This window comes from Bombus pyrosoma, linkage group LG10 (genome assembly GCF_014825855.1).
Source record: "Bombus pyrosoma isolate SC7728 linkage group LG10, ASM1482585v1, whole genome shotgun sequence".
Taxonomy (NCBI): domain Eukaryota; kingdom Metazoa; phylum Arthropoda; class Insecta; order Hymenoptera; family Apidae; genus Bombus; species Bombus pyrosoma.
Window position 1 is genome coordinate 6,975,165 of NC_057779.1, and position 25,402 is coordinate 7,000,566.

The 25,402-nt window shown below is 32.8% G+C and overlaps 5 protein-coding genes across 9 annotated transcripts in view; 3 read left to right on the forward strand and 2 right to left on the reverse strand.

Moving 5' to 3' along the window:
• LOC122572219 overlaps window positions 1-2,479 on the forward strand; it is a 33,917-nt gene extending 31,438 nt beyond the window's left edge. Inside the window, exons 12-13 of the mRNA XM_043736965.1 lie at window positions 43-240; window positions 436-2,479. Of these exons, the coding sequence (XP_043592900.1) occupies window positions 43-240; window positions 436-677 (440 nt within the window). The 3' untranslated portion in view covers window positions 678-2,479. The remainder of the gene's footprint in view (window positions 1-42; window positions 241-435) is intronic.
• LOC122572221 (adenylyl cyclase-associated protein 1) lies at window positions 2,065-21,200 on the reverse strand. 4 transcript variants are annotated; one of them, XM_043736968.1, is made up of 9 exons: window positions 16,598-17,393; window positions 15,115-15,327; window positions 12,708-13,062; window positions 12,338-12,622; window positions 11,958-12,199; window positions 11,701-11,879; window positions 11,422-11,628; window positions 4,621-4,764; window positions 2,065-4,392 (listed from the first exon to the last, which is right to left on the reverse strand). In XM_043736968.1, the coding sequence occupies exons 1-9, from the start codon at window positions 17,256-17,258 to the stop codon at window positions 4,309-4,311; spliced, it is 2,370 nt and encodes a 789-aa protein (XP_043592903.1). In that variant the 5' UTR covers window positions 17,259-17,393; the 3' UTR covers window positions 2,065-4,308. The 4 variants fall into 4 exon arrangements, with proteins under 4 accessions (XP_043592903.1, XP_043592905.1, XP_043592904.1 ...); XM_043736970.1 differs by lacking the exons at window positions 15,115-15,327; window positions 16,598-17,393 and adding an exon at window positions 21,045-21,200; XM_043736969.1 differs by lacking the exons at window positions 15,115-15,327; window positions 16,598-17,393 and adding an exon at window positions 20,083-20,280.
• Window positions 6,112-11,391, forward strand: LOC122572220 (putative leucine-rich repeat-containing protein DDB_G0290503). Of its 2 annotated transcripts, XM_043736967.1 has the most exons (3): window positions 6,112-6,371; window positions 6,444-6,774; window positions 6,852-11,391. In XM_043736967.1, exons 1-3 carry the CDS (start codon window positions 6,289-6,291, stop codon window positions 11,184-11,186), a joined length of 4,749 nt encoding a protein of 1,582 aa, XP_043592902.1. In that variant the 5' UTR covers window positions 6,112-6,288; the 3' UTR covers window positions 11,187-11,391. The 2 variants fall into 2 exon arrangements, with proteins under 2 accessions (XP_043592902.1, XP_043592901.1); XM_043736966.1 differs by having other exon boundaries at window positions 6,112-6,774.
• A 431-nt stretch (window positions 21,201-21,631) lies between the features above and the next one.
• LOC122571450 (serine palmitoyltransferase 1) lies at window positions 21,632-24,029 on the forward strand. Its single transcript, XM_043735190.1, has 2 exons — window positions 21,632-22,866; window positions 22,969-24,029. The coding sequence occupies exons 1-2, from the start codon at window positions 21,969-21,971 to the stop codon at window positions 23,472-23,474; spliced, it is 1,404 nt and encodes a 467-aa protein (XP_043591125.1). The 5' UTR covers window positions 21,632-21,968; the 3' UTR covers window positions 23,475-24,029.
• On the reverse strand, window positions 23,987-25,355 carry LOC122571454. The gene is made up of 2 exons (XM_043735194.1): window positions 24,920-25,355; window positions 23,987-24,830 (listed from the first exon to the last, which is right to left on the reverse strand). The coding sequence occupies exon 2, from the start codon at window positions 24,815-24,817 to the stop codon at window positions 24,422-24,424; it is 396 nt and encodes a 131-aa protein (XP_043591129.1). The 5' UTR covers window positions 24,818-24,830; window positions 24,920-25,355; the 3' UTR covers window positions 23,987-24,421.
• Between the last annotated feature and the right edge of the window lie 47 nt (window positions 25,356-25,402).

Below are 25,402 nucleotides of genomic sequence, written 5' to 3' on the forward strand. Positions count from 1 at the left end.
CTATATAACGAAAATATAAAAAAATATGTTTCCTCTGAGCAGCGGATACCCTGCAAGAAGTGCAACTTCCGGTAATCTCCACGGAGGAGTGTCGAAGGAAAACTTTGTTTCTTCCATTGTACAGGATAACGTCAGGAATGCTTTGCGCAGGTTTGAAGGATGGTGGAAGAGACGCTTGCTTGGGAGACAGTGGCGGCCCATTGGTTTGCTCAGGATCAGACAACAAGTACACTCTTCACGGTAAACGCAGCTATTTTTAATAAAAAGAAGAAAAGATAATGATATATCAAACACCATAATTTATCATCTTCAAACATTGATCTGTACTTAGACTCACCAAGATCGTTAAATAGTATTGTAAATTACGAGTGAACATCACGGATTATCGGTAAGTCTTGTCATACTGTTCAGGTATTAATTGGTCCTTCTTTCCAGGCATCACTTCAAATGGATATGGTTGCGCGAGACCTGGAAGACCTGGAGTCTACACGAAAGTACACCACTATCTTCCTTGGATCGAGTACGCTATTTCCAGAGAAGATATCCGATCCTCGATCGCTTCGTGTAAGGGCCATCGATGTCCTTTAGGCGAATGTCTACCGAAATCTCGAATATGCAACGGGTTCTTAGAATGTTCGGACGGTAGCGACGAACGTAATTGCCCTCTTAATTTGTAGTGAAATGAAGACTGATCGTATTCGTATTTATTTGTCCAACCACGCGCATTGAACGAACAAATCAGTTAATAGTGGAATTTATAAATTTACGTTTATAATATAATATTAAAATTCGTATTTACAACGATATCACGATCATAATATTATATTGAAAAGGTATAAATTTATAAAAGACAAAAATAGTGAAAATATTATCTGTCAATTACAAGTTGTAATGGAAGGGACAAAACGTTAGGGAAAAGATAAATGTTTAAACAAATATAAAGGTAACTAATAGAAACGTAGGTACTAAGAAACGTCCCACGATTAAAGTGTGAAATTTTCCATCGTTGGAAGTGTTGCTGTGAAATATTAAATATTTGTTGATTTTACATAGATGTGCAATACATAGCTAGAAATCAAAAGTTGAAGATAAATGTTAGAGAGTGTATCGTACATCGGTGTGAAATATTTGTAGAGAGTTTCGGTTATTAATGATAATTAACGATACTGTTAACCGACACTGATTTATACTCTTCTATACAATTATCTTTGCGTTTGATAGTTAACATTAATACGTTTGAGTTATATGAATAAATCTACTAATGACTATGCGTTAGAAGATTGTTCGCGACTCGATTCGTACGAAGATAGCACGGATAGACGCGAAGAATAGTATTGCTGAGTCACTCGTAATCGACTCAGAAATACTTGCTAGCATAGGGATATATAGTCGAACCTGGCATTTTGATTCTTTTGCTTAAATTACGAAACGAATCTCAAGGCCATGTTATATCGTGCTCATTACTTCAGTCTCTTCGTAAGTTCGAAGATTTTTAACGTAACGTGTATGTATATATGTCGTATCTAATTATGTAAAAAGATTCTTTTGATGCTAATAAACAAGAATTTTCAGAAAAGAAAAAGAAGGCGCCGTTTATGAAAGTCCCTAATCATTGAATTAAGACTGTACAAAACTTTCAATGTCTCTCATCTTCTTCTTAGTAGGAGAGCCACGAGCAAATTGTAATAACAAAATTGTATTAGTTATTAATAATTACAGCGACTCGCGAAAGTATTGGAAGAAGTTTTCTTCGATGGCACTCGAAATCAGATGAATTGCCTGACCATAAAAATACGGAGATATCTTTCAATATGGTGTAGTAAAAAATTTAATAAATTAAATAATTTCTATCTGTATATAATAGTCTGTGCATTTAGTAATAATTTGAATAATCAAGAACATGATACAGTATGTGTATATACGACATCTTGTAGTTAAAAAAGTAGAATTTATTTATTATGCGAGTCTGATTCGATGAGAAGGGACTGTAATTTCTTGTTGTATCTAAAACACTTTAATCGTGTTCCAAGTTCTTGGAAAGTGAAAAGAATTATGAATACAAGATTTGAATGGAATATTAATTTGTTTTATTAGGACAATTAGAAATAGCACTGAAAATCATATTCAGAAATAAATATTAATTATCCTCGATATAATACTCTATCGATATTAAAACGAAGGCTGTTAAAGATTACGGCATTACAGGCAGTGCGATCCTTAATGATAAATAATCTCAGTAAAACGATCATCATTCTAAAACCAAACAGGCATAGTACTACATACGTACATATGTAGGTATATAAATTATAAAAAAGGTCGTGTCTCCTTCGAGTTTTTCCTTCGTCTTTTTCTCTGGTAAAAAAGGATCGAACTGCTTCATTGTTATTCTATTATGATCATGTTATTCTAGATCGTGCCTCTAAGTAGTTCTAATATTAGATTATACCTACGATTAGCACAATATACCAAGAGGTAAAAATCACAATGTAATTTACGTCATGTTCAAAACAGCACGCTTTTAAAATTCAATATCGAGTTTACAATTCATTTATCGTTTCGGGGAATATCTATCCTTTGCGGCTGGATCATCGACACTTTAGCACAACCGTTATTCCTGATCATTTTTCATCTCACGTCGTCTCGAGAAATACCTTTCGAGTCTGAAAATTCTCAAACGCACGCGCATAAACGATCGATTTGTTTCTCATTAAATAAATTCAGCGTCCCATTCTATTTACACATCATGAACATCGATGAACACGGAAGACTCGCAAACTGAAAGCACAAACTTGAAAATTCAATGAAAAGTGTATTATAATATATACTGGCACGAAATAATTCCTTTCCAATCAGTTACGCTCTACGTGATTGAATGAATGCGTTTATATACTATAAGGAAACGATATGTAAAGTATTAATGGTGCAAATGTCTCAAGTTATCTCGTTCTATATAGGAAATACACTAGGCATAAATCCAGCACACTAAAATAAGAAAAAAAGCTCAGATTAATATGAGCTGGTTTTCCAGTTACAGCTTGTTTTGTATTGCAACAATCTTTTAATTTTTTAGCTAACACATACTTCGTGCAGGCTCCATTTCTCAGTCAGCTCACTCTCCAGACCCAAATTTGCTCGATTATTAAATACGGAGACATTTGAAATCTGTAGTTTATAAAACGCTAATTGACGACGTTAAAACATTCATCACCGTACCAAAGTTGCTTACCAATCCGTGCAACATCTCATTTGTTCGAACGAGTTCGACGATCCATGATGAGACGTACTCACGCCTATATCGAAGCTGGAGGTAGTTCACTTCAAAATAATCTCTGACGGTAAGTAAGTAATAACACAAAACAAGATGTAACTCGAAAACAAGATCATATCAAAGAGTTTATGTTATAAATTTTTTTTTTCCTGTTTTAGCATAATGTATCCACCTCTGCTATATTTCCCACGTACAACGAAATACATACTCTGTACGTCAAACCATTAATATGACATCGCTTAATATACAGAGTAACTTTGTTAATGACTCGTGAATGCTTTCTGTTTCTGCTTCCTCGGAAACTGTTTGTTTAACATGTGCGGCGCTCGCTTTTCTCCCACCGAAAACGTCGAGTGGCAATTCCATAGCGAGTAGACTGAAAAATCCCGAGAAACGATTTCGTCGGTGTGGACAAAAGTTCGTTCACAATAAAAAATGGTGTAAATGTATAAAAGGTTCGATTCGAAGGTGGAAAAACTTTTGTCCATAGCTTTATACTTAAATCGAACCTACAGTCTCCTCGTATCAGCACCAACGTGCGTTAATAACACATTCGTGAAGAATGTCAATCCCATTTTCGTCCCATTATCACCTTGATAGACGAATCACAATTACTAGGGATCTAATTAAGACTATATTACAAAATATCGAGCCACAGGCGGTCGAATAACCGCGTGTTTTTATACATGAAATTTAATAAGGCTCGATCGATTGAGCGTCGTTTTAAGCGTGATTCTACAATTTAGTTCGGAATGGGGTCGATGATCTTCACGAAATGCGGCAAATACCTTCGAAACAATATAATAGAGCTGCGAATATTTAAAACATTCAATCGATTTATCTAATTCAGTTCTATACTTTCGAAAAATGTATACTCGCATCTCTCCTTTAATTCTTCGCTCTTCTTCTAAAACCTTAAATTAATTAAAGAAGCAATAAATAATAGATCGACGAATCCTCTGAAGATGATACCTCTAATGAACTGTACTCTTAGACAGACATTTAGTTAGGCTATGGATAATTGAGTCATCATCGAGGCTTTAGCCCAGTGAGTCGACAGCGATCGTACTGAGACCTTTGGAACTGATGGTCGTTTTGAATTGCTCCGGTATGGGATATTCCGCCTGTAAAAATACAAAATAAAAGATATGAAAAGACGTTTTCTTTTTTTGGTCAAACTTTTTCACTATGTTTTATGAGCAGTTTCATTAGATCATGAGAAAAGTTTCAAGTGGAACCCCTCAAAGGGAACAATTCTTTCCTATTTATACTCGTAGAATAAATTAACAAAATTCGATTGGAAAATCCTGAAACCTCAATGTGTACAAATTACCAGTACACGTCAAACTTACATAATCTCCATTTCCTCGAGGTACCATAACGTTCATCTCGCTAGACTTGCTGCTAATGAATTCCACATCTAATGAGTCCGAGCTCAAATACATCTGACAACCGTCTGTTTTGTCAATAGAGATCGTGGGAACTTTTCCTAGTACCTGCAATCAAAGAAGAAAAGAAATTAATCGAATACCATAGTCTGTGAATTATCGAAGAATTTACTCGGCTCTTCGTAATTTCCAAAATATTACTCGTTGTAATATCGAATGTAATATCAAAATACCGAAGATATTGATATATTGCGTATACTAAGATAATACTTTTTAATCGGTTTAAAGCGGTTTAAAGTAATAAAATCAGAAAATAACAGATATATAATTGTCAGGTTTTTCTCTTGTGATCTTCGATTAGAATATTATAAGGTCTTGCGATCTTGCCTAATTATATTGTGATCTATAATTATGTACACACTTTATATGTGTATACTATCGATATTATACACGTCGAGAGGCAATAACTGCCGATCGCAGTTTCTTTCGATTTTCCACATTTCACGTAGTGTAGGCAGAAATAATCGTAGATGGAATTTGATGAAATTTTTGGAGCCTATAGTTGAATTTTCACCTCACACTTAACACAAACTTACTCCCGTTATCAAAATGCATTGGCAATTCGGTAAGATTTCAGTCTTTGTATTTTCTTTCTCCTCCTTTATTCCAATTAACATGTAATATTCGAATTGAACGAAGCTGTTTCATTAACAAAACTTTGCTGTCCGTGTTGCACGAATAAAATCCGTTAATAAAGCTTGGAAATGCAAATCGTTGTTAAACGCTTGATCGCTGTACGCAGGCGGAAATCTCGAACCTGTGCGAATGATCTGCGAAGTTGACTGGAAGGAATGTCCAAAAGCAATCGCAAATTACGTGTGGAATGAGATCGTAACCGACGTTCTCGACTGCTTGAGGAACGAAAGCATAGTCTGGCGGGTACAGAGAATTATTATTTTTGACTTGTGCAATGAATATCGAATTAAAGGTCTATGAATACATGAACATAGCGGTCAGGTAAGTTCTTGAAACTGATAAGACTTTTTATATCTGAACGCTATGTTCAAAAGGAAAAAATAAAGATAGAAAAAGATAAATGAAAAAGATAGTATTTATCAAATAAGGATATTCTATTAATCGCGTTAATAATATTCAAAGGTACTGGCCGTAATATCTATGTGCGTGGTATTACTACGTATAATATATATCAAAGGAAAACGTGGTAACGATGCGTCCATTGATAAAGATGTGCTTAATAAAGTTGGATACAAAGTGGAGGACCTTGAACTGAAAGTCAATATACTAACGTATAAACTCCAGTATGGTACTTGGCCTTTACCCCATCAGGTTCAGAAATCGAACTTTAAGAAGAATCTAAGAAACCTTCGACTAACTCTGTCCAATCCGAATGATCGTAATAATTGGATAAAACATGTATTGTTAAGGTGCTAAAAAAATGTTTAAAAAGAGAGAGAAAGAGAGAAAATAAAGGAAATAACGGTTATCTTGGTATATTTTTTTCTTCTCTTTTTTTTTTTTAGCCCCAGACGCAACGAATCGTACTTTTCGTGTTCAAAGTATTACCCTTCGGAGCATCGTCTGACCGAATTGTTCGATGCAAAGAAAAAGAGGATGTACCCTCATCTGCGGAAAGAAAACTTGCCAGTCGAATACAGCAGCAAATCATCGAAAAGTAGCAGCGATATATCCGTAAAGTACGGTTACGCGTTCAGAGTTATTGTTGCAAATATATCATCGAATGACAACTTAATAAATTCTATTTTCAGGCTAAATTCTATGTTGAAAAATGCGATCGATCGAAAGCACCGTGAGACATTGAGAAACGAAAATTTCCAAGTGCATCATCGGAACGCGATATCGGTTCCGCTGTTCCCGAAGAAGAGGTACGCTAAATGTGGGAAAAAATTGCGGAGAAGCTCGAAGAACGCTGAAACTGTCAAGATGAGCCCGGCGTGTAAGAAATTCACGAGAACTATAGACGATTGCAAAAAGTATTTGAAAGAATTACACGACAGCAATAAAAATCTCGGATTAGTCTGTAGCTCGTCTGAGATCAGCAATGAATCGTCGATAAAAAATTTTTGGTCAGATACGCAGGTAAAAATGAACAAGTTGTTATATCTGGAGACAAAATTGTACGAGATCGTCAATGATCGTGTTTAATCGTATTGCAGCAACGAAGAGGTGTTCGAGGAAAAGACGCGATTAATGTGAGCGAAAAGCTTGAAAAGAATAATAGAAATGAATACGGAAAAGAGGAAAATAAAGGAGAGAAGAAGCTTGAAAAAATTGATAGAAAGCAGCAAAGTAACGAGCAGCGTTTGGAACTATCGAATGCGATTTATCCAGTTCTACAACTGATTGACAAACGTTTATTGCCCCCAAAAATGAACATATCGTTTTGCGCTGATGTGTTCCCCCAGCAACTGACCTCGAAGATGTTAGTTTCGTGTGAACCGAGGAAAAAGCTGAAAACGTCTCAAGAAGCCCTGTACCAAGTGAAAAAGAAATTAGAGAGCTTACATAATGTTCTGCGTATGTACGAGTTGCAAAATATTGATATGAAAGCCTCGGAGAACCAACGAGATAATAGCAATAAAATGAACAGCGTTTGCAAAAACATCGTGAGTACGCTTGTCTCAGTCACGACAGACACGGACAATTTGAAGAACACCGAAAATATCGAAATAAAGGCCAATGGAAATATCAGGAATAACAGTAAGGAAATCCAACGGACAACTTCCAACAGCTCTGAACAATACGAAAGCGATGAAACAACTAGAAGTTCAGTAGCGTCTATTCGAAATTATTCGAATATGTTCAACGCGTATCATGTAAATAACATAAATGATCCTTATTGTCTGCTTACAAGGAACGACGAGGCAAAAATATCTTCTACGAATGGCCACGAATTACAGATAATTCCAAATAATCAGACTGTATATTCTTCTAGCGTAAAATATGAAAGAATACCTGAAAGAATATATTATACTATTTCATCGGATTCCTCTGAAGAAAAGGAAGTTAAGAAGAAGACAGTAATATCAGAAAATTGCATACCAATACCGGATGATGTATACACGAAGGGCAATCAAGCGAAGCAATTCAATGGCTCTGATCAATATCCAGTTGCAATGGAAACTGACGAGGATGCAATAATATCACCAGCTTCGAGCCATACAGAGGTATCAAAGGATAGTGAATTAGATGACAAGCCGACAGCGTTATTACTTCAAGAAGCCCTTCAATTCAAAAGAGCATTATTAACGCGTGTCGAACTGGAAAAGATATGCTACATAGACGAAAAGAAGGAAGAGATGAGTAACGAATCTGTATCGGATTACGGCAGGTACTCTTACGTTAACAATAATCTACAATCAAAGTTCTTGGATATTATATCAGAAGAACAGTCTGTTAGCAGTTCTACCGAGAAAAACAGTAAAACTTATATGTTTTTCAATTTGAAACAAGACCTTAATCAACGAAATGAAATTAAAGACTTGGACACGTGTAAAAAATATCTGGACTCGAAACAAAACCTTAGTTCACCCTCTGAATATTTTAGTTTTAGTAATATAATTCAGGAAGGAAATGAGATTAAAAATAAGCTATCTTTACCAAAGCATAACCACTTTCAAGGAAACGAAATAGTTCCAAGTAATTTACGGATAAGATATTTAAACGACATATTGAACGAGTCTGATGAAAAGCTTATAAAATTTGTAAGTTGTTTAAATACAACAGAGGCGAATATGAACGAAGAAAGGACATGTTACGGCTACGATCATGAGAAAGAGAATTTCAAAGAGCATTTCACGCGCATGAATGATGTAAATGAGTTTCTAAATCGGGACACGAATAGCGTAGAATTGTTTTCACAAAACTTAGACGAAACTCCTTCATCGGAGAAGATTGAAGATTCGAACAATGAGATAACTTCCAATTTTCTGAACTCTGAATCTCTGAAACAATGTACCAATGTTAGAATTACTAAAGACACAGGAACTGATATATCGAACTTGAAACTGAGTACATTGGATAATGAAAAATACGAAGATCAAGAAATTTTATCATGCAACTCGAATTTAACATTAAAAAGAAATCCTGGTGCGTGTTCGTTAATCGAACAAACGTTGCTCCACAGAAACATAAATAAAACATTGGAAATGCACGGTATAGTTGAAAACGAAGATCCAATATATGAATTATCACCCAGTGAGAGTAAAGAAACTTCATGTGGAACAAATTTAATACGGGATTCATTAACATCCACCATAAATCAGTCCAATGATTCTAACATTCCGGAACCACCATCTGTAACAGTACTGATTAACAAGTCATTAGACAAAGAAAAGTTAGAATTAGATTGGTTGAACGTCAATAATAATTTCAGTGATGATACTATCAATGAAAAAGATGTAAAAACGTGTTCAACAAACACAATTACTCTTCAGAAATATGATACTACAAACATAAATAACTATAATAAAACAGAAACTAATTACAACAAACACGATCACTTTCAAGATGAAAAGAATTCGGTTACACAAAATCTATTTACAAATCTGAATAAAAAAGAACTAATAAAAGAGACGGATTTTTTAAAATCTTACTCCAATCTTATTTCTCCACACAGCAGTATGTATTTTACAGATGAAGCCTCGAGTTCTACTACGAAATTAAATAATACACATTCAAAAAACCTTAAAGGCTACTTACACTCTAATCTGTATACGCAAAATAACAAGGAAAATACATTACACAGCAAGCATGACAATTTAAAAGGTATTGCAAGTGACACTAAAAAAACGAATATCATGGTCACTGACAAGTCTTTTATTAAACTTTCAAATGATGAATTCGATATGAAACAAAATTTATCAAAATTCCAAGGTAAAATGTCTAATAAAAACAATTCATTATCTTCTAAATCTTGTACAGAGAATATTGATACGATTAAAGAAGCAAAGGCTTTAAAAGAAGAAAAGGAAATTCGGAACAATAGATCTCCAGTGGCATATGCTGTTGATAATTATAATTTATTATTTGCAGAAAATGTTCCGATTGACGAAACGCTACCCAATTTGCCAGCGAATGATATGAAAACATTACATCTAGAACAAAATATTATCTCGTCAAATTTATCTCCACGACAAGTTTCTCCAAGAGAGACGAAAAAAGATAATATAATGAAAAGAACGAACGCGACAATGAAATCGTGGAGCCACGAAAACTATACTTTAAAATCCGAGAAACTGAAAAGATCAATAGCTTCGCGAAACATAAAAGGTTTAAAATCCGATTTGTTGAACACTGTTCAAATCAAAGCAGAAGATAGTACAAACACAACATATCCAAAATTAAGTGATTTATCTGCAGAACCTAGGTGTAACACAGGAGATAGTGTTAAATTAGATAGAAAACGATCCCGATCGCAAGTAAGTTTTCGAACGAACGAATCACCAAAAGAAATAACACCACGGTCACATGAATACCCAAGCAATACAAATTTTATAAATTACACTCAATCGTTAGAAACTAAATTAAAATCAAAAGGTCCTTTCAAATCTTTGTCACCAATTCCGAGAACATCTTCAAAATCTTGCATACCGATTTTAAAAAGTCGATTGGAAGCAGCTCGAAAGACTGAAAATGAATCGCGACCTAAGAGTCCGATGAGAGGACCACTGACAATGACTATGTTCTGGAGGGATAATCCGAGTAATAATAAGGACCAAAATGAAATAGATGAAATTCAAGTGGAAGGTAAATCAAGAAATACAGATTCATGTATAGAAGAGGTAAACTCTTTCGTAGGAAAGGTAAATGACGCTGATAATCATAAGCAAGATTTAATAAAAACATCACAGATTGCACAAAATATAAATGAAAATGCCGGCAATGATATTATCGCGCAAGAACAAATGGTAATATATGTTAACATATTCACAAAATATGACCACGCTTCGACAAAAATAGTGGATCCAAATAAGTTTTTGGAATATATTAAAAATAGAGAAGTAAGTGTACAAAAGATGGAAGAAAATCAAGCCAATAAAAAGTATGATGAACTTCGAGGGATCCCCACAGAAAATGAGAAGGATAGGATACACAAAATCGTTACTGTTGTTTCTACCGTCATAAATGGTAATGAGCTGGACCAAACTACGTCAACTAATTTATCAGTACCGAAAACGCAAAAAGACTCGGTGTCGAACATTTTATTAAATTCTAAATTAAAAAATTTATGTTTCTTGTCTGTTGAGCAAAAAGAAGTCGATGTAACTGCTAAACCTTCTGTTATCGATACAAGTACATCTATATCAGATTTGGAGAATATTTCAAAAACGACAAAAACAACGTTAAACAAATTTCAAATATGCGGAACACCTAAGGAGTTAAGCAATGAGGAATATATAGCTCTATTAGAAATTCTTCACCAGGAATCGAATTTTATGCATCTAGAAGAATTGCAAAACATTTGTAAGAAGCTTACATCGAAACATTAAAAAATATAAGTAAAATTAGATCATAAATAATATTATTTATCTATGTTTATAAAATTCATCATTGATAATGTCTATTATATTTTTGTAATATACACTTTTAATACAGAACATGAACATCGTATAATTATGTTGTATATATATGTACTCATTTGGAAATAAATATATTTTTCACATGATGTTAGAAAGCATCATATGTTGTTGCATCTTTTACAGATAATGGGAATAAATAACATACCTGCATTTGTACACTCTGACAATTGACGAATTCGATGCTCGACACAACAGAGTCGAAAACAACGGATGATTTACGGCATGAATCCATAACGATGGAGTTAACTTTGCCTTTGACAACTAAAGTACTATCATGACATCGGAACATATAGATTACATTGTTCATCTCCACGTTGTCAATAAGCAGATCTTTATTGCCTTTATGATATTCCTATAACAAAAATGAAATTTCGTCAATACAGAATAAACTAATAGAATGAAGCAACAAAATGATATTACTTACCACAAGCCACTTCTTTCCATCTCTAGTAAATACAGGGGGTTTATCAATTGGTGCATTTGCAGGCGGCACTGTTTTTGTAGATATAGCATTATCAACAACTGGTGCTTTAAATGGTGCTGGTCCGGTTCTCAATGAAGGATTTTTATGTGTTTGCATGTCTGACGTAACTTTCTTTAAGTCTGTAAATTACCGATTCATTTTAAAAATTTCATTATTTAATAAATTCCGCATTTAGTAATTTAAAAAGTTACACTTACTCTTTGTAATAGCTTCTCCTTGATTAATTTCGGCGAAAAGAGCACTTCTGTCATCGATAATATCTGCCGGTGTTACGTCTCCCATGGGAGGCATACACGGTGGTGGTGGTGGTGGGATGCCTGTTGGTGCAGAGCCAGTTTTTGCCCATACAAGTCCTGTTGTGTAGTGCTGACGCACATATTCCTGTAGAACACTTAGTGTCTGTACCCAAGCCTTGCACCATTCAGCATGTACTTTATTTCTGTAGATATAAAAAACTAAATGAATTCTGCATCAGTAATTAATTTCCAGAAAACAAATTGTTATACATATGAAAAAGACAATAAGAAGATATCATACTTATTATTATAAGAAATAATAGTCTACAATAAAAACTTACTTCTCTTTCCATTCCTTTAACACACGATTTGTATAAAATTGTCCAGCGTCATTCATTTCTTTTATATAAGGTGCTGGAGTAGGCGATACTGCAACCCATCCCAAAGCTGGAATACTTTCACTAATTGCTGATAGATGATTGAAAAACTGGGATCCTCTATTTTTCTCGCGAAACTCTTGAATCTGCTGAATCTGTGCAGATGTGGGTGCAAGAAGAGAAATTTGCTCTGATTGGTTTGTTGGGGCTGGACGACTTGCTGCAGTTTGAATAAATTCCAACTGAATGCTATGAAAATAAATTTACGATACTTAATAACTTACATAAACATATCAAGAATTTAAAATACACAAATTGATAGTAAAGTACTTACTTGAATGCCTTTTCTACAAGCTTGCTGTGAGTAGCTACATCACCACCAATTTTTTCACTCAATTGTAAATATTCTTTCACAGGACCGTCTAAAAACTGTTTATATCCTGCGACTGACATGCTGATAAATTTGTCTTCTGCTTTTTTCTCTATTGAATGAGGAGATGAGGCAGACAGCACTGAGTCACTATTTTTTACTGCTTGAGACCTCTTTGGTGATGGTGTATTTGTTTGAACAGCAGAATCTTGTGTTTCGGTTATGGATTGGACTCTTACGTTTTCCAATCTTTTTGTAACGTTTTCTAATCTATTTACCAACTCTTCCAGATGTTCCTCCTTATCGCTAGTTTCACAACCTTTAATTACAATACATTTATATGTATATAAAATGGAAATATACTCCAATATTGTTAATAACAAAATTATTTTTTTATCTATTCAATATTATATCTATTATTATTATATCATTTCTATATCTCATTTTTGTTTGTTTCTATATAAAGTAACTATAAATATACGCAAAAACTAAACAAAATTAAACTTAAATATCCATAGAATGTAATAATAAAATATTCTTTATTATAATTATACTTTTATAAACCCAATATTTGAAAATGAAATGGCAATGAAACAAAATTTGTTGATTCACAACTAATAAATTATTAATACCGATTAACAGAAAATCTTCAGTGATTGAAAGAAATATATTCCCGAAAGTTCGCATTAAGAGCGACTAAATTAAATATAGAATGAACGTATAAATAGTTACATTAACATCTACAGCCACTAGATCATTATGTTGCAAGCGACATGTAATATTATAAATAAATTTATGTGTACTTGAAAATGTTAACATAAAACAAATTCACGATAACTATAAAATTGTACCTGATAATTACTGTAAGTGAAAGTTGTAAATAATAGGTTACATTAAACGAGACACGATAATCACATTGTAAATTTTAAGATAAGTGTACAACATTTCGATTACTATAAAAATTCATGAACCGCAAGAAAATTAAGGTCAAAGAATAACTTGCTTTAAATTAGACAATTTTTAAATTTATAATTAAATGTGAAATAATATACAAATGAATTAATTCGGTGTTTCTGTGACTTATGCCACGCTAAATTACAAAGACACACCTGGCTTAATTATTCTTTCCCCTGATTAAAGATTATTCCTGTACGGACAAAAGATTTCACGGACGAGATCCTGTAGCCTTTTCAGAAACGCTTGAAGAACTAAACTACGGCTCTAATGATATTCAACGCGGGTGTGTGCCGCGGCCTATTCTTAGAAAATCTTCGGAAATTGAATCACGCGTGGGTAGATACCATTCTGTATGGAATCTCACGCATTAATAAGTATTTAATAATTAAAATCTCTCATCAGAATCAGAATCATGTAAACACTTAATTAAAAGATGTTTTATAATTTATAACTTATTTGTATACATAAAATTTAAAAATAAATGTATATTGTTCATTGTTGTTTTATACTTGTAATTAAAGGAAAATGTATTTTTCATAATTAAGAAAAGACAAGAAATCACTGGTGTGTATTTTTAATGACGGTTCTAATTATTTTAAATATTCTTCTCTTTTTGTAATGAAAACGATAGTAGCGTGAAATAATACACCAAAAAGTTGAAAGGTAAGTAGACCGAAATATAAAAATAGAGCGAATAATAACGAAACACTACACTGGACGGTACCAATATGTGGAACAGAGTAAAGTTATAAAACTCTTTGTCACAACTTGAAAACAAATGATTTTCCTAAGAAATAATTACCATATATAATAGTCTCTTATACACAGTGTGGCATATTGATAAATTAATCATAATATTCAAGTTTTGACGGAAACATCACACGACATTTGTCCGATATTTCATCTAAAATCAGTTGTTCAGAAAAATCTATCCTAAGTTTGCGGAACATGTATTGTAATCTTGATACAAATAAATTTAGTCAACCGCATTAAATAATCATGATGCAATCATAAAATTCTTAGTGTTTGTAACTGCATATGTTTTTCAACTAATATCTCTATTCACATGAAATATTTTCCTAAATATAATCTCAAACAATTTTGCAAAGAAATAATAATAATAATATTTATAATAATTCCAGCCCTCCAAGGTTCCATAAAATGGACTTGATTTACAAAAATCCTTAAGATCACTCATCTGTGTCCAAATCACGATCATACCGCACTCATCTTGCAAGGTATTTTCCACTCATTCTGAAGCATAATTAGAAAATTAGAATAGATCGGCTTGGTTGTATCCGATATTCTCATATAAATAATAATAATAATAAATAAATAATAAGCAAGTAAATAATTCGAACAGAAGATCTAAGAGTCATACAAAGTAAGAAATGGATTTAGGGTAGACCCTAACCAGCGTGCACCATCGGTCCTAGAGGGTCAAACCTCACTCTGTGCTCCGTCGCGTTTTGCGTAACGTGTAACAAATCGGAGAAGAATCTGTGACGCCTTAAAGCTAGTTCGTCGCGAGCAACCGGCGTCGCCGGTGGTTCCTGCATTCCGCTGCACTCTTCTGAGTCGTGCTCGCCGTCTTCCTCCTCCGAAAGCCACCGAGGAATTGACGAAACTGCGCATCGTACACCCCAATATAGATATCTTTATCTACATATCTGCAGTGACTCACGAAATGCAGTTGAACGCTTATAGAAAATTTTGATGAATGTATTATGTGTCTTATACAAAACATATCGAAATTTCGTTAGCTCTGTAATAATCATGATCGTAATGGCAAAATTCAATTTAGTAAATGCACGTAAAAGTTGCAAGATATTTATTGCAAGCTATGTACAGTTTCATAACGATCAATAAAATAGTTGAACAATCAATTATTTATTATATATTAGTAAGTCACGTTAATTAGTTATCATCAACATTGACTCGTGCATTAATGTTTAACTGAAATAATATGCCTATCAGTCTTCTATATAAAAGGATGATTCGAAAGATGCAAATTTTTTCAAAATATACTTATACACTAACAAGCCCAGTAATCTTTGGAATCGAATTTTTTTTCTCGAAAACTAGCTAATAGCGATGTTACAAAAATATTCCAAAAGAAAATCCGGCATATTAATTTTTTACTAACAATAAGTACATGTTTGCATTACACTTGTATATACATTTTCGAATTGCTTTAAAACTTGTCTGATGTACTAATGAAATTTCAAAATATCTTGTATAATACATATAATATGGACGTACAACTTTTCTGCGACAAGCGTTGAAATACTTTCGTATAGCCATTATACGTTGTATGCAATTTCCTCATTTATAATTCAAAATAATTTAACGCATTTGAAATCCTACATTCCAACACGATAATGAAATTCCTAATTTAGCATGTAATTGCTTGTAATGAATTTTTAACATATTTGATGCTGTTATTAATATTGTAAATCACATGTAAGGAAATGTTGAAAAATCAACGAGAGAACGAGTCGTGAAATGAGCAAATTGCATATTTATAGATGACGGTAGGGAATTTCCATTTTTGGCTTTGCTTTAAAATGAAGAATTCGTTCGCAGGTCACGGAATTATGCATTCTAGTGGGCAACAAACGTAATTATGTATATACACATTATGAATGTAAATATTAAAATATATGTAATTTCGAGAGTGAATCAGTATCTCAAAAAAGCGAAATTGAAATTTAACGCATAAACCAGTTCAATTACTATCGCATTTTCATATTTGCTGCCACTTTTTATAGATATAACGCGTTCTATTTATCAGAAAGTGTAATTTAACGTCCTGCGCGAATCTTTCATCTTTAAACGAATTTAAAAATATCTATTTTCTTTACCAAGGAAAAACTGCGCATTAAGGATATATGTACCTGGCGGCGTCTTTTTATTCGCGTTAGTATCGTTCGGGCAATCTTCGAAAACGGAATCATCGCCTTCCTCCTCGGGCCCATCATCGATCGTTCTCTCGATATACCCGAAAGAGTCATAAAGATTGGTCTTAAGGGTATCAGAAACCCCAGAATTCAGTATTGCTTCCATCGCTCCGCCCTCACCCACGTATCCGCTTACATTATCATTTTTCTCCGCCTTTCCGTTTCCATTAGCATCCTTATTTCCGTTTACCTCGCCATCTTCCTTCTCTAGTTTCGTTCGATCACCCTCATTTCTGGTATCGTTCTCATTGTCATCTTTCTTGCTATTGTTCGATTTTACTATTGTTTCGGTTCGCAAGAGAGAATTATCGTTGACCTCGTCGCGCTTTCCGGTAGGCAACGGACTCTTAACGGTCAGGTCGTCGACCACTTCCGTGCTGTTTTTCTCCATCGACGGAGAAACTTTCTCAAATCTCTGCACGTCGCCGTTCAACTTCTCTTGTCTACCGGTCGGCCCGTTTTCCTCGAGCTTCGATGAATCAATGCCAACTAATTGCGAGTCGACCGCTTTCTGATTTTTCTTTGGCGTCGACTTCGTCACCTCGCCGTTCGGCCTCTCCTTCTTTGAACTTTTGTTGCACACACAGCATTTAAACATCGTCAATATCGATTATGGATTTCCGTTGTATCAGCAATAAACGCCTTTCGCCGGCTTTCAACCGAACTTTCGATGCTTTCAAACCGATAGGCCGGTATGTGTTATGTCACGCGGCTCTTATCAACTAGGATCGTTTTACAATGATACCGTTTGATCCGTTCGAATCAATTGATTCGAAAGACCCGATAAAATTGATCGATACATTTCATACGTATCAACGAGAGAGACAGAGAATATATATTATATACAAGCACGGACAACTTCGTAACAATGTAAAATATTGACTGCTAATTCGAAATTTCGTGTCGTTTTGTTTTTTTTTTTTTTTTCCTTTTATATAGATTAAAATATATGCAACAATGGTAAGTAAAAAATAGGGTAAACGGTTCTTAATATATAACGATTATTGACTCGGAATAGTATTGAAGATAATAACGGCGGATAGAAGAATACTTTAATATTTAGGCTCAAGTTCAACGCTGACCCCTCACAGCCGTATATAGTTGAAACTGGTACTTGAATATTTTAGCTCTGTTGGCCCTTTTCAACCAAGCAACCGAATATTTCGTTTCAACCGGATTTCCCACGGGAATCACCAACTATAAATTGTTTCATGTACAACCGGTATAAATTACATTTGTTCACAGCCGGTTTATGTGTTTACGGTATGTATCCATTGATATCGTAAACTAGCAACCAAATACGCGCTTTAACGAAACAATAAGATTAGTAACTAACATCAATTTACTTCCTTTCTTTACAGAAGCCACTAATAAACAGTCTGATTAACGATCAACGTACATCAGAAGAGCTATATCTATCATTTATTGTCAATATTAACAAAGATAAAATATTTATGCAAGTTTTATCAAGCTTATATTTGTTGTTTCAACGACTCAAAAATCTTCACTTTATCATTTACAAGCAACAGTTTCTAGGAACACATACGTAACGTCTTTATAATAAATACCTACGAGAACATTTGCAACAAAATTACGACACTTTCGAGGAATCGTACGGTGTGTATAGGCGTGTATTTTCCCCGCGAATTTCCCTTGATGGCGCGATGATCGATTCCAACAACGCCCAAGTTTACGTTTTCGAGATCAGTGTAACAGATATAGAAATGGACGTTGTATGCCCATCTAATGCAAGTAAGTAAAACGACGATCATTCAATTTTTTGATATTTCGAAACGCTAAATTCTATTTTAGAATGGTTTCGGATTACAAGATGTACGAAGAAAGTAAGTTTCGCGTTAGAGAAAGAATAGACATTCTATCTGGCAGTAACCGTACATCCTTCCAAACGTGACCCGCATTCGTCTTTTTCATAATCTTATGACAGAAAATGCACCAGAAGCTAATCTGATAAGTAGCAGTCAAAGGATGAACGTACACGTATACAGGATATCATCACAAGCGCATGCTTTTCAATTTCAATGCATGTGAATAATATAACGAATAGAATCGCGGATGGACAGACGTGTGAATGAATCACGTTTATAAACTCAACCGTACAGAATGTAATTAAGAATGTAAATTAATATTGTACACGAGACGAGATTAATGTACCATCCTCACTAAGAAATGTTTGCAACGCTCATTTCAATTGTATATCCTTTTTAACCAGTCGACTTAATACCATAATATATAGTTTGGCAAAAAATTTGTTTAGCTCTTGGAACACCACCCAAATATTTAAAAAATAACAATTGATATCAAATCACTTCCAGATATTGCAGTGTTATTGACACTTGATAAAAAGCTGAACTCGAGTTAGATTGCACATTGCGAATGAAAATGTTGAATGAATTCGCGAGATTCGTAAGGGTGGAGTGTCTACCCTCTAAAACAGTCTACTTTAGAAGCAGTCGGCGCAATGCTCTACTGCTTTAGGTTTCGACCGGCACTCTGCGGTGCTGCCGCAGGGTGGTCAAGACCCGAAATTGTTGCAAGTTCCTTAGGTAAAGAGCCACGTGCAGCGCAGGACTTTCGAAATCTAACTTCGTTTCTAACAGGACCGTCAAACTTTAACCCGTAACTGTTCTTCGCAGCAACTAGAAGTCCAACGGATTACTAATTTAGTTAGGTACATGAATAGTAACTACTAATAGTAACTACTAACAGGATGTTAGTCAATAAATAAAATCATAAGATCTGATTTAGTATAAAATTACTACTGATATAAAAATATATTAAAGCACACCTGCCTTATGCAGAAAAAATTTAACTCGTAGAACGTTTCTCACAGACAGGTCGGAACGAAGATCAAATAATTCATAATGACTCACATTCGCATTTGACTCACATTTTCGGTACACCTATGAACGCATTTTATTCTATCAGACTTCGCTTTATTACAAATAGCTTACACTGATAATGATAAATTTTATCTAAAACTGAAATATTACAATGTTTTAAATTATATCCTATACGATCAATACTTAATATAAATTCCATTATTATGCATTATAGCAAAAATTTACCATATATTTATGTAATGTTACATAATAATCAACATAAAAATAAGTAATAAAATGTTGACCATTATTTTATAAGAATTGAATAGATACTCAACGTAAAATTTCCGCAATATAATATTTATTATAATTGTAATAATAGCTTCATAATCATCTTTTGCATTCACATATGGTTTATTCATTAAAAAACTACAAAATTATAATTAGTTAATATAATATATTAATTTTTTGACAATTTGTTAAATTTTCATGAATCAAACATTGAGTATTATAAACAGTAATAGAGAACATATCATTTTTCATATTGGATCAGAGAGTAAAAGAATTTTAATTTATACTCACGATTTTTCCACATATTTAAAACCTTTTTATAAGCACCTGGTACCATTCGGGAATTATCTTCTATCGTTTTACTAAGTTCTGACATTTCGAAATAACGTTTTTCACTAATCACGCAAATGACTGTTAAAAAATATAATGATAAGCAAAATAATGATAAATAGAATACAAAAACTAATGCGTTCGACGTGTAGATGATGAATAATGATAACGGACTCACTTCGTCAGCTTTCACGATGGAATTTTAATCTCGCGTCAGAATCACAGGACCGTATCATGTAACCAACCTAATAATACAAAATCTTGGTAATGAATATTTTGTTAATTATTATCAAGATTTAATAAGATTATTATATCCCAAAGCAGTACCTTTAAGTAGAAGTAATCAAAAACATATCTTTATATAAATCTAAATACTTCTATCTAGCATTAAATTGAATAACTTCATACGTTAAATAAATATATCCTTATATAGGCATCAAATTTTAAATACCTTCATTAAAAATGTTATTTGTATTTTTTAAATTACAAATCTCAATTTTTACGGCAAATATGAAACATAGTAATTAAAATATGTTATTTAATGAGATTTAGATACCTCTTCAACATTGTATAGAATTAAAATACGTTACCAGGTGTCAAGTGTCAGGTGCAGCATAGTATGACTCACAGTCGAAACACAGTAGGAGATACATACAAGTATAACCATGTTCATAACCAAACCAAATGCAATTTCGTATCTTTTATCGAAAAAACGATTATAATTGTTCAACTTACACATACGGTATATCGCACTTTTCGAGTACACATATATGTATATATTTATATATGAATTACATTAAAGTACAGATAATATAAACTGCGGAACCTCGTAAATAGTAAAATGTTTTCAGCAAAGTTAATATGAGTCTAGCGGCAGTGAGATGCATTAATCAGTATTGATAAATTAATGACAATTCGCTTACCAGTATGAAGCCTCAATGAAAGTCAGCGATATGTACACTGTCACTTTATGACAATCGACTTAATAACAACACAACAAACACGATACACAAGTGGCAAGAATTCAATCTGACAACATAACTATCTACATACACTGGGGCGTTTGCCGGATACCGGAAGTACTACTCTTACTATTGCGCGAGCTTAAAATTGTTAATCGCGCATGCGCCCATGTTTAAATATTATCTCTAAAAGAAATTTACCCGAATTTTATATTATTGCTTTAGAATTGTAACTGTTATATTAGCAAGATAAGGCAATAATAATTTCTTTATACAATAAATCAATACATTTTCCATATTGTAGAAATAATTTTAAATTTATCTTTGTAATTCTTAATGAATTTTCACGTATTATAATGTAATTAAAATTGTAGTGAAATGTATCTATATGGACTCTAAAATTTTTATGATAAATATATTTCAAAATAATATTTCACATATATATATTTCGTATCGATATTATATGTATACATGCGTATGCATGCGTGTGTATATATATATATATATGTATATCGGTGCTGCCACCTGGTTTTTATTTGGTTCTTCGAAAGAAGTAACCGCAAGGCGCACTCACTGCTACTAAGTTGAGTCACAATTAGTTTTATCTAATGCTTTGTTACGAGTATTTATCAGTATGAAATGAAAACTTTCTTAATACTTCGTAATACTAATTTACTTTTAGAGTACAATTATTAATATCATTCCTACGTGTAACACTTCAAAGAGTGATAAGCCTTTTAAAGTATGTATGTATTCACTACAATTATTTTGCACAAATATATTAATCAAAAGTAATACAAAGTATTACATAAGGTGATTAAGTCACGTTAGAAGTTATATGAAAATAAAAACAGGGTATTTGTAAAATATCATACGACCAAAAACATGAGCACAAAATTTATATTTATTGAATCAATGAATATTTTGAGTACAATACCTCAATATCATATGGTACTAGGAACATTCCTAATTCTGTGGCTTATTTGGTTTATTAGTAAGAGATATTTCAGTCGAGATAGAACATTAATTGAAGATGAAATAGAAAGGAAACTTGCGGAATGGAATCCTGAACCTCTCATAAATAATCCACAGATGAATCATATATCTTTAAATCCAAGATGCATAACATCTAGAGCTGGTAAAAGAATAGTGGTAGATGGTAAAGATTGCTTGAATTTAGGTACGCACAATTACCTAGGTTTAACTGAAAATAATGAAATAGAAAAGGATGCAATAGCAGCAATAAGAAAGTATGGAGTTGGTTCTTGTGGTCCACGTGGATTTTATGGTACTGTGGATGTTCATCTTGAATTAGAAGAACGTTTAGCAGATTATACAGATACAGAAGAAGCAGTTGTATATTCATATGGATTTAGTACAATTGCGTCTGCAATTGCAGCTTATTGTAAACGCAAGGACCTTATATTTGTAGATGAACAAGCAAATTTTGCTATACAGAAAGGATTAGATGCAACTAAGGCTAATATTATTTATTTTAAACATAATGATGTAAATGATCTTAGTAATTTATTGATGAAACAAGCAAAAATTGATGAACAAAATCTTAAAAAAGCAGCTAAAATCAAACGCTTTCTAATAGTTGAGGGTATTTATATGAATACTGGAAATATCTGTCCACTACCAGAATTGGTTGCACTCTGTAGGCAATATAAATTAAGGATATTTATTGATGAATCAATATCATTTGGAACCCTTGGTAAACATGGGAAAGGTATCACTGAACACTTTGATGTTCCTAAACATGAAATTGACATGATTATGGGTAAGCAATATTATTCAATTATAATTATCAGCAATAAACTACTATAGATCTTAATTTCTATTAATAATTTGTATTATATTTTATATACTTTATACTTTTTAGGTTCTCTGGATTGGGCAATGGGGTCTATTGGAGGTTTCTGTGTAGGTACATCATTTATTATTGAACACCAACGCTTATCTGGTCTTGGATATTGCTTTTCTGCATCTTTACCACCCCTTTTAACAACTGCTGCTATTACTTCTTTAAATATTATGAAAAATAATCCGCAGCTATTTATATCATTAAGAGATAATTGTATAGCCATAAATGAGGGACTACAAAACATTCATTGCCTGGAATGTTCAAGTTTTCCAGAATCTCCAGTAAAACATGTATATTTAAAGAATAAGAAAGACCGTGCTACAGAAGAAAAATTGCTTTCTAAAATCTCTGATAAATGTATTGAAAATAATTTAGCAGTCATAACTCCTGCCTATTTAGAAGCAGAGAAAAATGTGCCTAGGCCTAGTCTTAGGCTTTGTGTTTCTACACTTCTCAACAAAAGTGACATTGATTTTGCAATGAATGTATTGAAAAACTGTGCTGAAGAAATACTATCAGTATAATTGAAAGTAAAAGAAAAAATTTTAAATCAATGTTTTAAAATTAATATATATTTTACACATGAATTATTTTTCTCTATCAATACATGGTTGATTATATATTAACTGATTATATATAGCAAAGTATTGTCCTTTCCAACAAATTTAACATTACTTTTTATATAATATTGTGCCATTTTCACATTGTGATGAATATATCACATTATAAAGATTAATTTAAAAATGATTTTGAATTAAATATAGATTATATTATGTGTAATATCAAATGAATAAATAAATATAAAACAATGTAAGATTTTTATCATCCATTTTATGCTATAACAATGCATATTATAGTAGTACTTGCAAGATAATTATACTTAAGAATAACATTAATGTTCAGACTAAATTAATAGCTTGCATTTCAAATTTAATTTGTAATCAATTATTTCTTAAATATAATTTTGCGTATATAGGGTGATCCCACTAAATATCTCTCCCATTTGTTGTTATCAATAGTGAACAAAAGATTAAGATGAAATGGAAAAAATAAATAATTGATTTACTTTCCATAAAAAATATAAATACAGTGTTCTACTTTTGGTATTAACTAATTAGACATTTGTTTATACACTTACAAAAAAAATTTCATTTTGATATTTTGCTCAGTAGCTAAGTTATAAAAAAGGAAAGAAATCTGTATAATATTTCGTCAGTCAAAAGTTTGACTACACAAAATATATAATATATATTATAAATTCAATATTTTGTCCAATATCCATTGTTTCTTATCACCTCTTCTTGCCATAGAATCTATTAATTTTTTACATTGATCAACCATAATATTACTCCAAGCTGTTCCAATTGTAGAGTAAAGGTCATTTAAATTTTTCAGTTTATAACCATGTACTGTCTTTTTTATTATGCTCCACAAATTCTCGATTGGATTTTTGAGCTTTAGCAAATGCAAGTCATCTTTTTCGATTCCTAGAACTCAGCAGTGGTTTCTTTTGGGGTTTTCGTCCTGTTAAGTTAAAGTCTTCTAATCTTCTCCTAACAGTTCTAGCACTAATTTGTGTATCGTTTTTATAGTTTATCTCCGCAGCAATATTATTTGCACTACGAAAACGATCCTTTTCGCTCAATCGATGAATCCGGCGATCCATTTTCGGCGTTGTTTTTCGTGGTCTTCCGTTTTTCGGTAGATCGCAATACATGCCTGCCTTTAAAAATTTATACCAAGCTTGCTTACAAGCCGTTTCTGACCTGTTCACTATATTTGCTATTTCGGTGAAGGTTTTACTTTGCTTTCGCAGCCTTACGATTTGTTCCCTTTCGTTTTCAAGTAAATTCTTTGATTTACCCATAGTCTGTTCCTACCTAAATGAATTTTAAGCAATAAAAGCTACACTAAACAATGATTTTGACATTCCAGAATCAAAATATTCAAAAACTGTACTCATACTCACGTTTTTCATAGATCATCTTAAACTAATGTCCACTGTTTACAAGTGCTAAACGGTAACTAACTATTGTAACTCCTACATTGTTTGTATTTAACAACTGACGGTCTGAGGTTACGACAAACCGAATAGAAGAACAATATGCGTATAAGATGTTTGTAATTCGGTTTGCAAATCATCGTCTTAAACTTTTGTCCGCTACTGAGATAAATTTCTCAAGACAAAGTTACAATATTCCAAGGGCCACATGCAACGGTGGAAATAGCTTCTCTTTTATGGTCATCTTTTTATGAGACTTCAAGGTCGATATTTTTTTTAAATAGAACCATATATTTATCTTTCAATATTGTTGTAGACCGTGAAAACACAAATTCAACGGCATTAATGGTAATAACCTTACTGTTCCTGTAATTTAATTTCGAGATATCGTTTACTTTTAACTATTCAACTTACGTATTATGAAAATAGCGTATTTAAAAATTTATTATT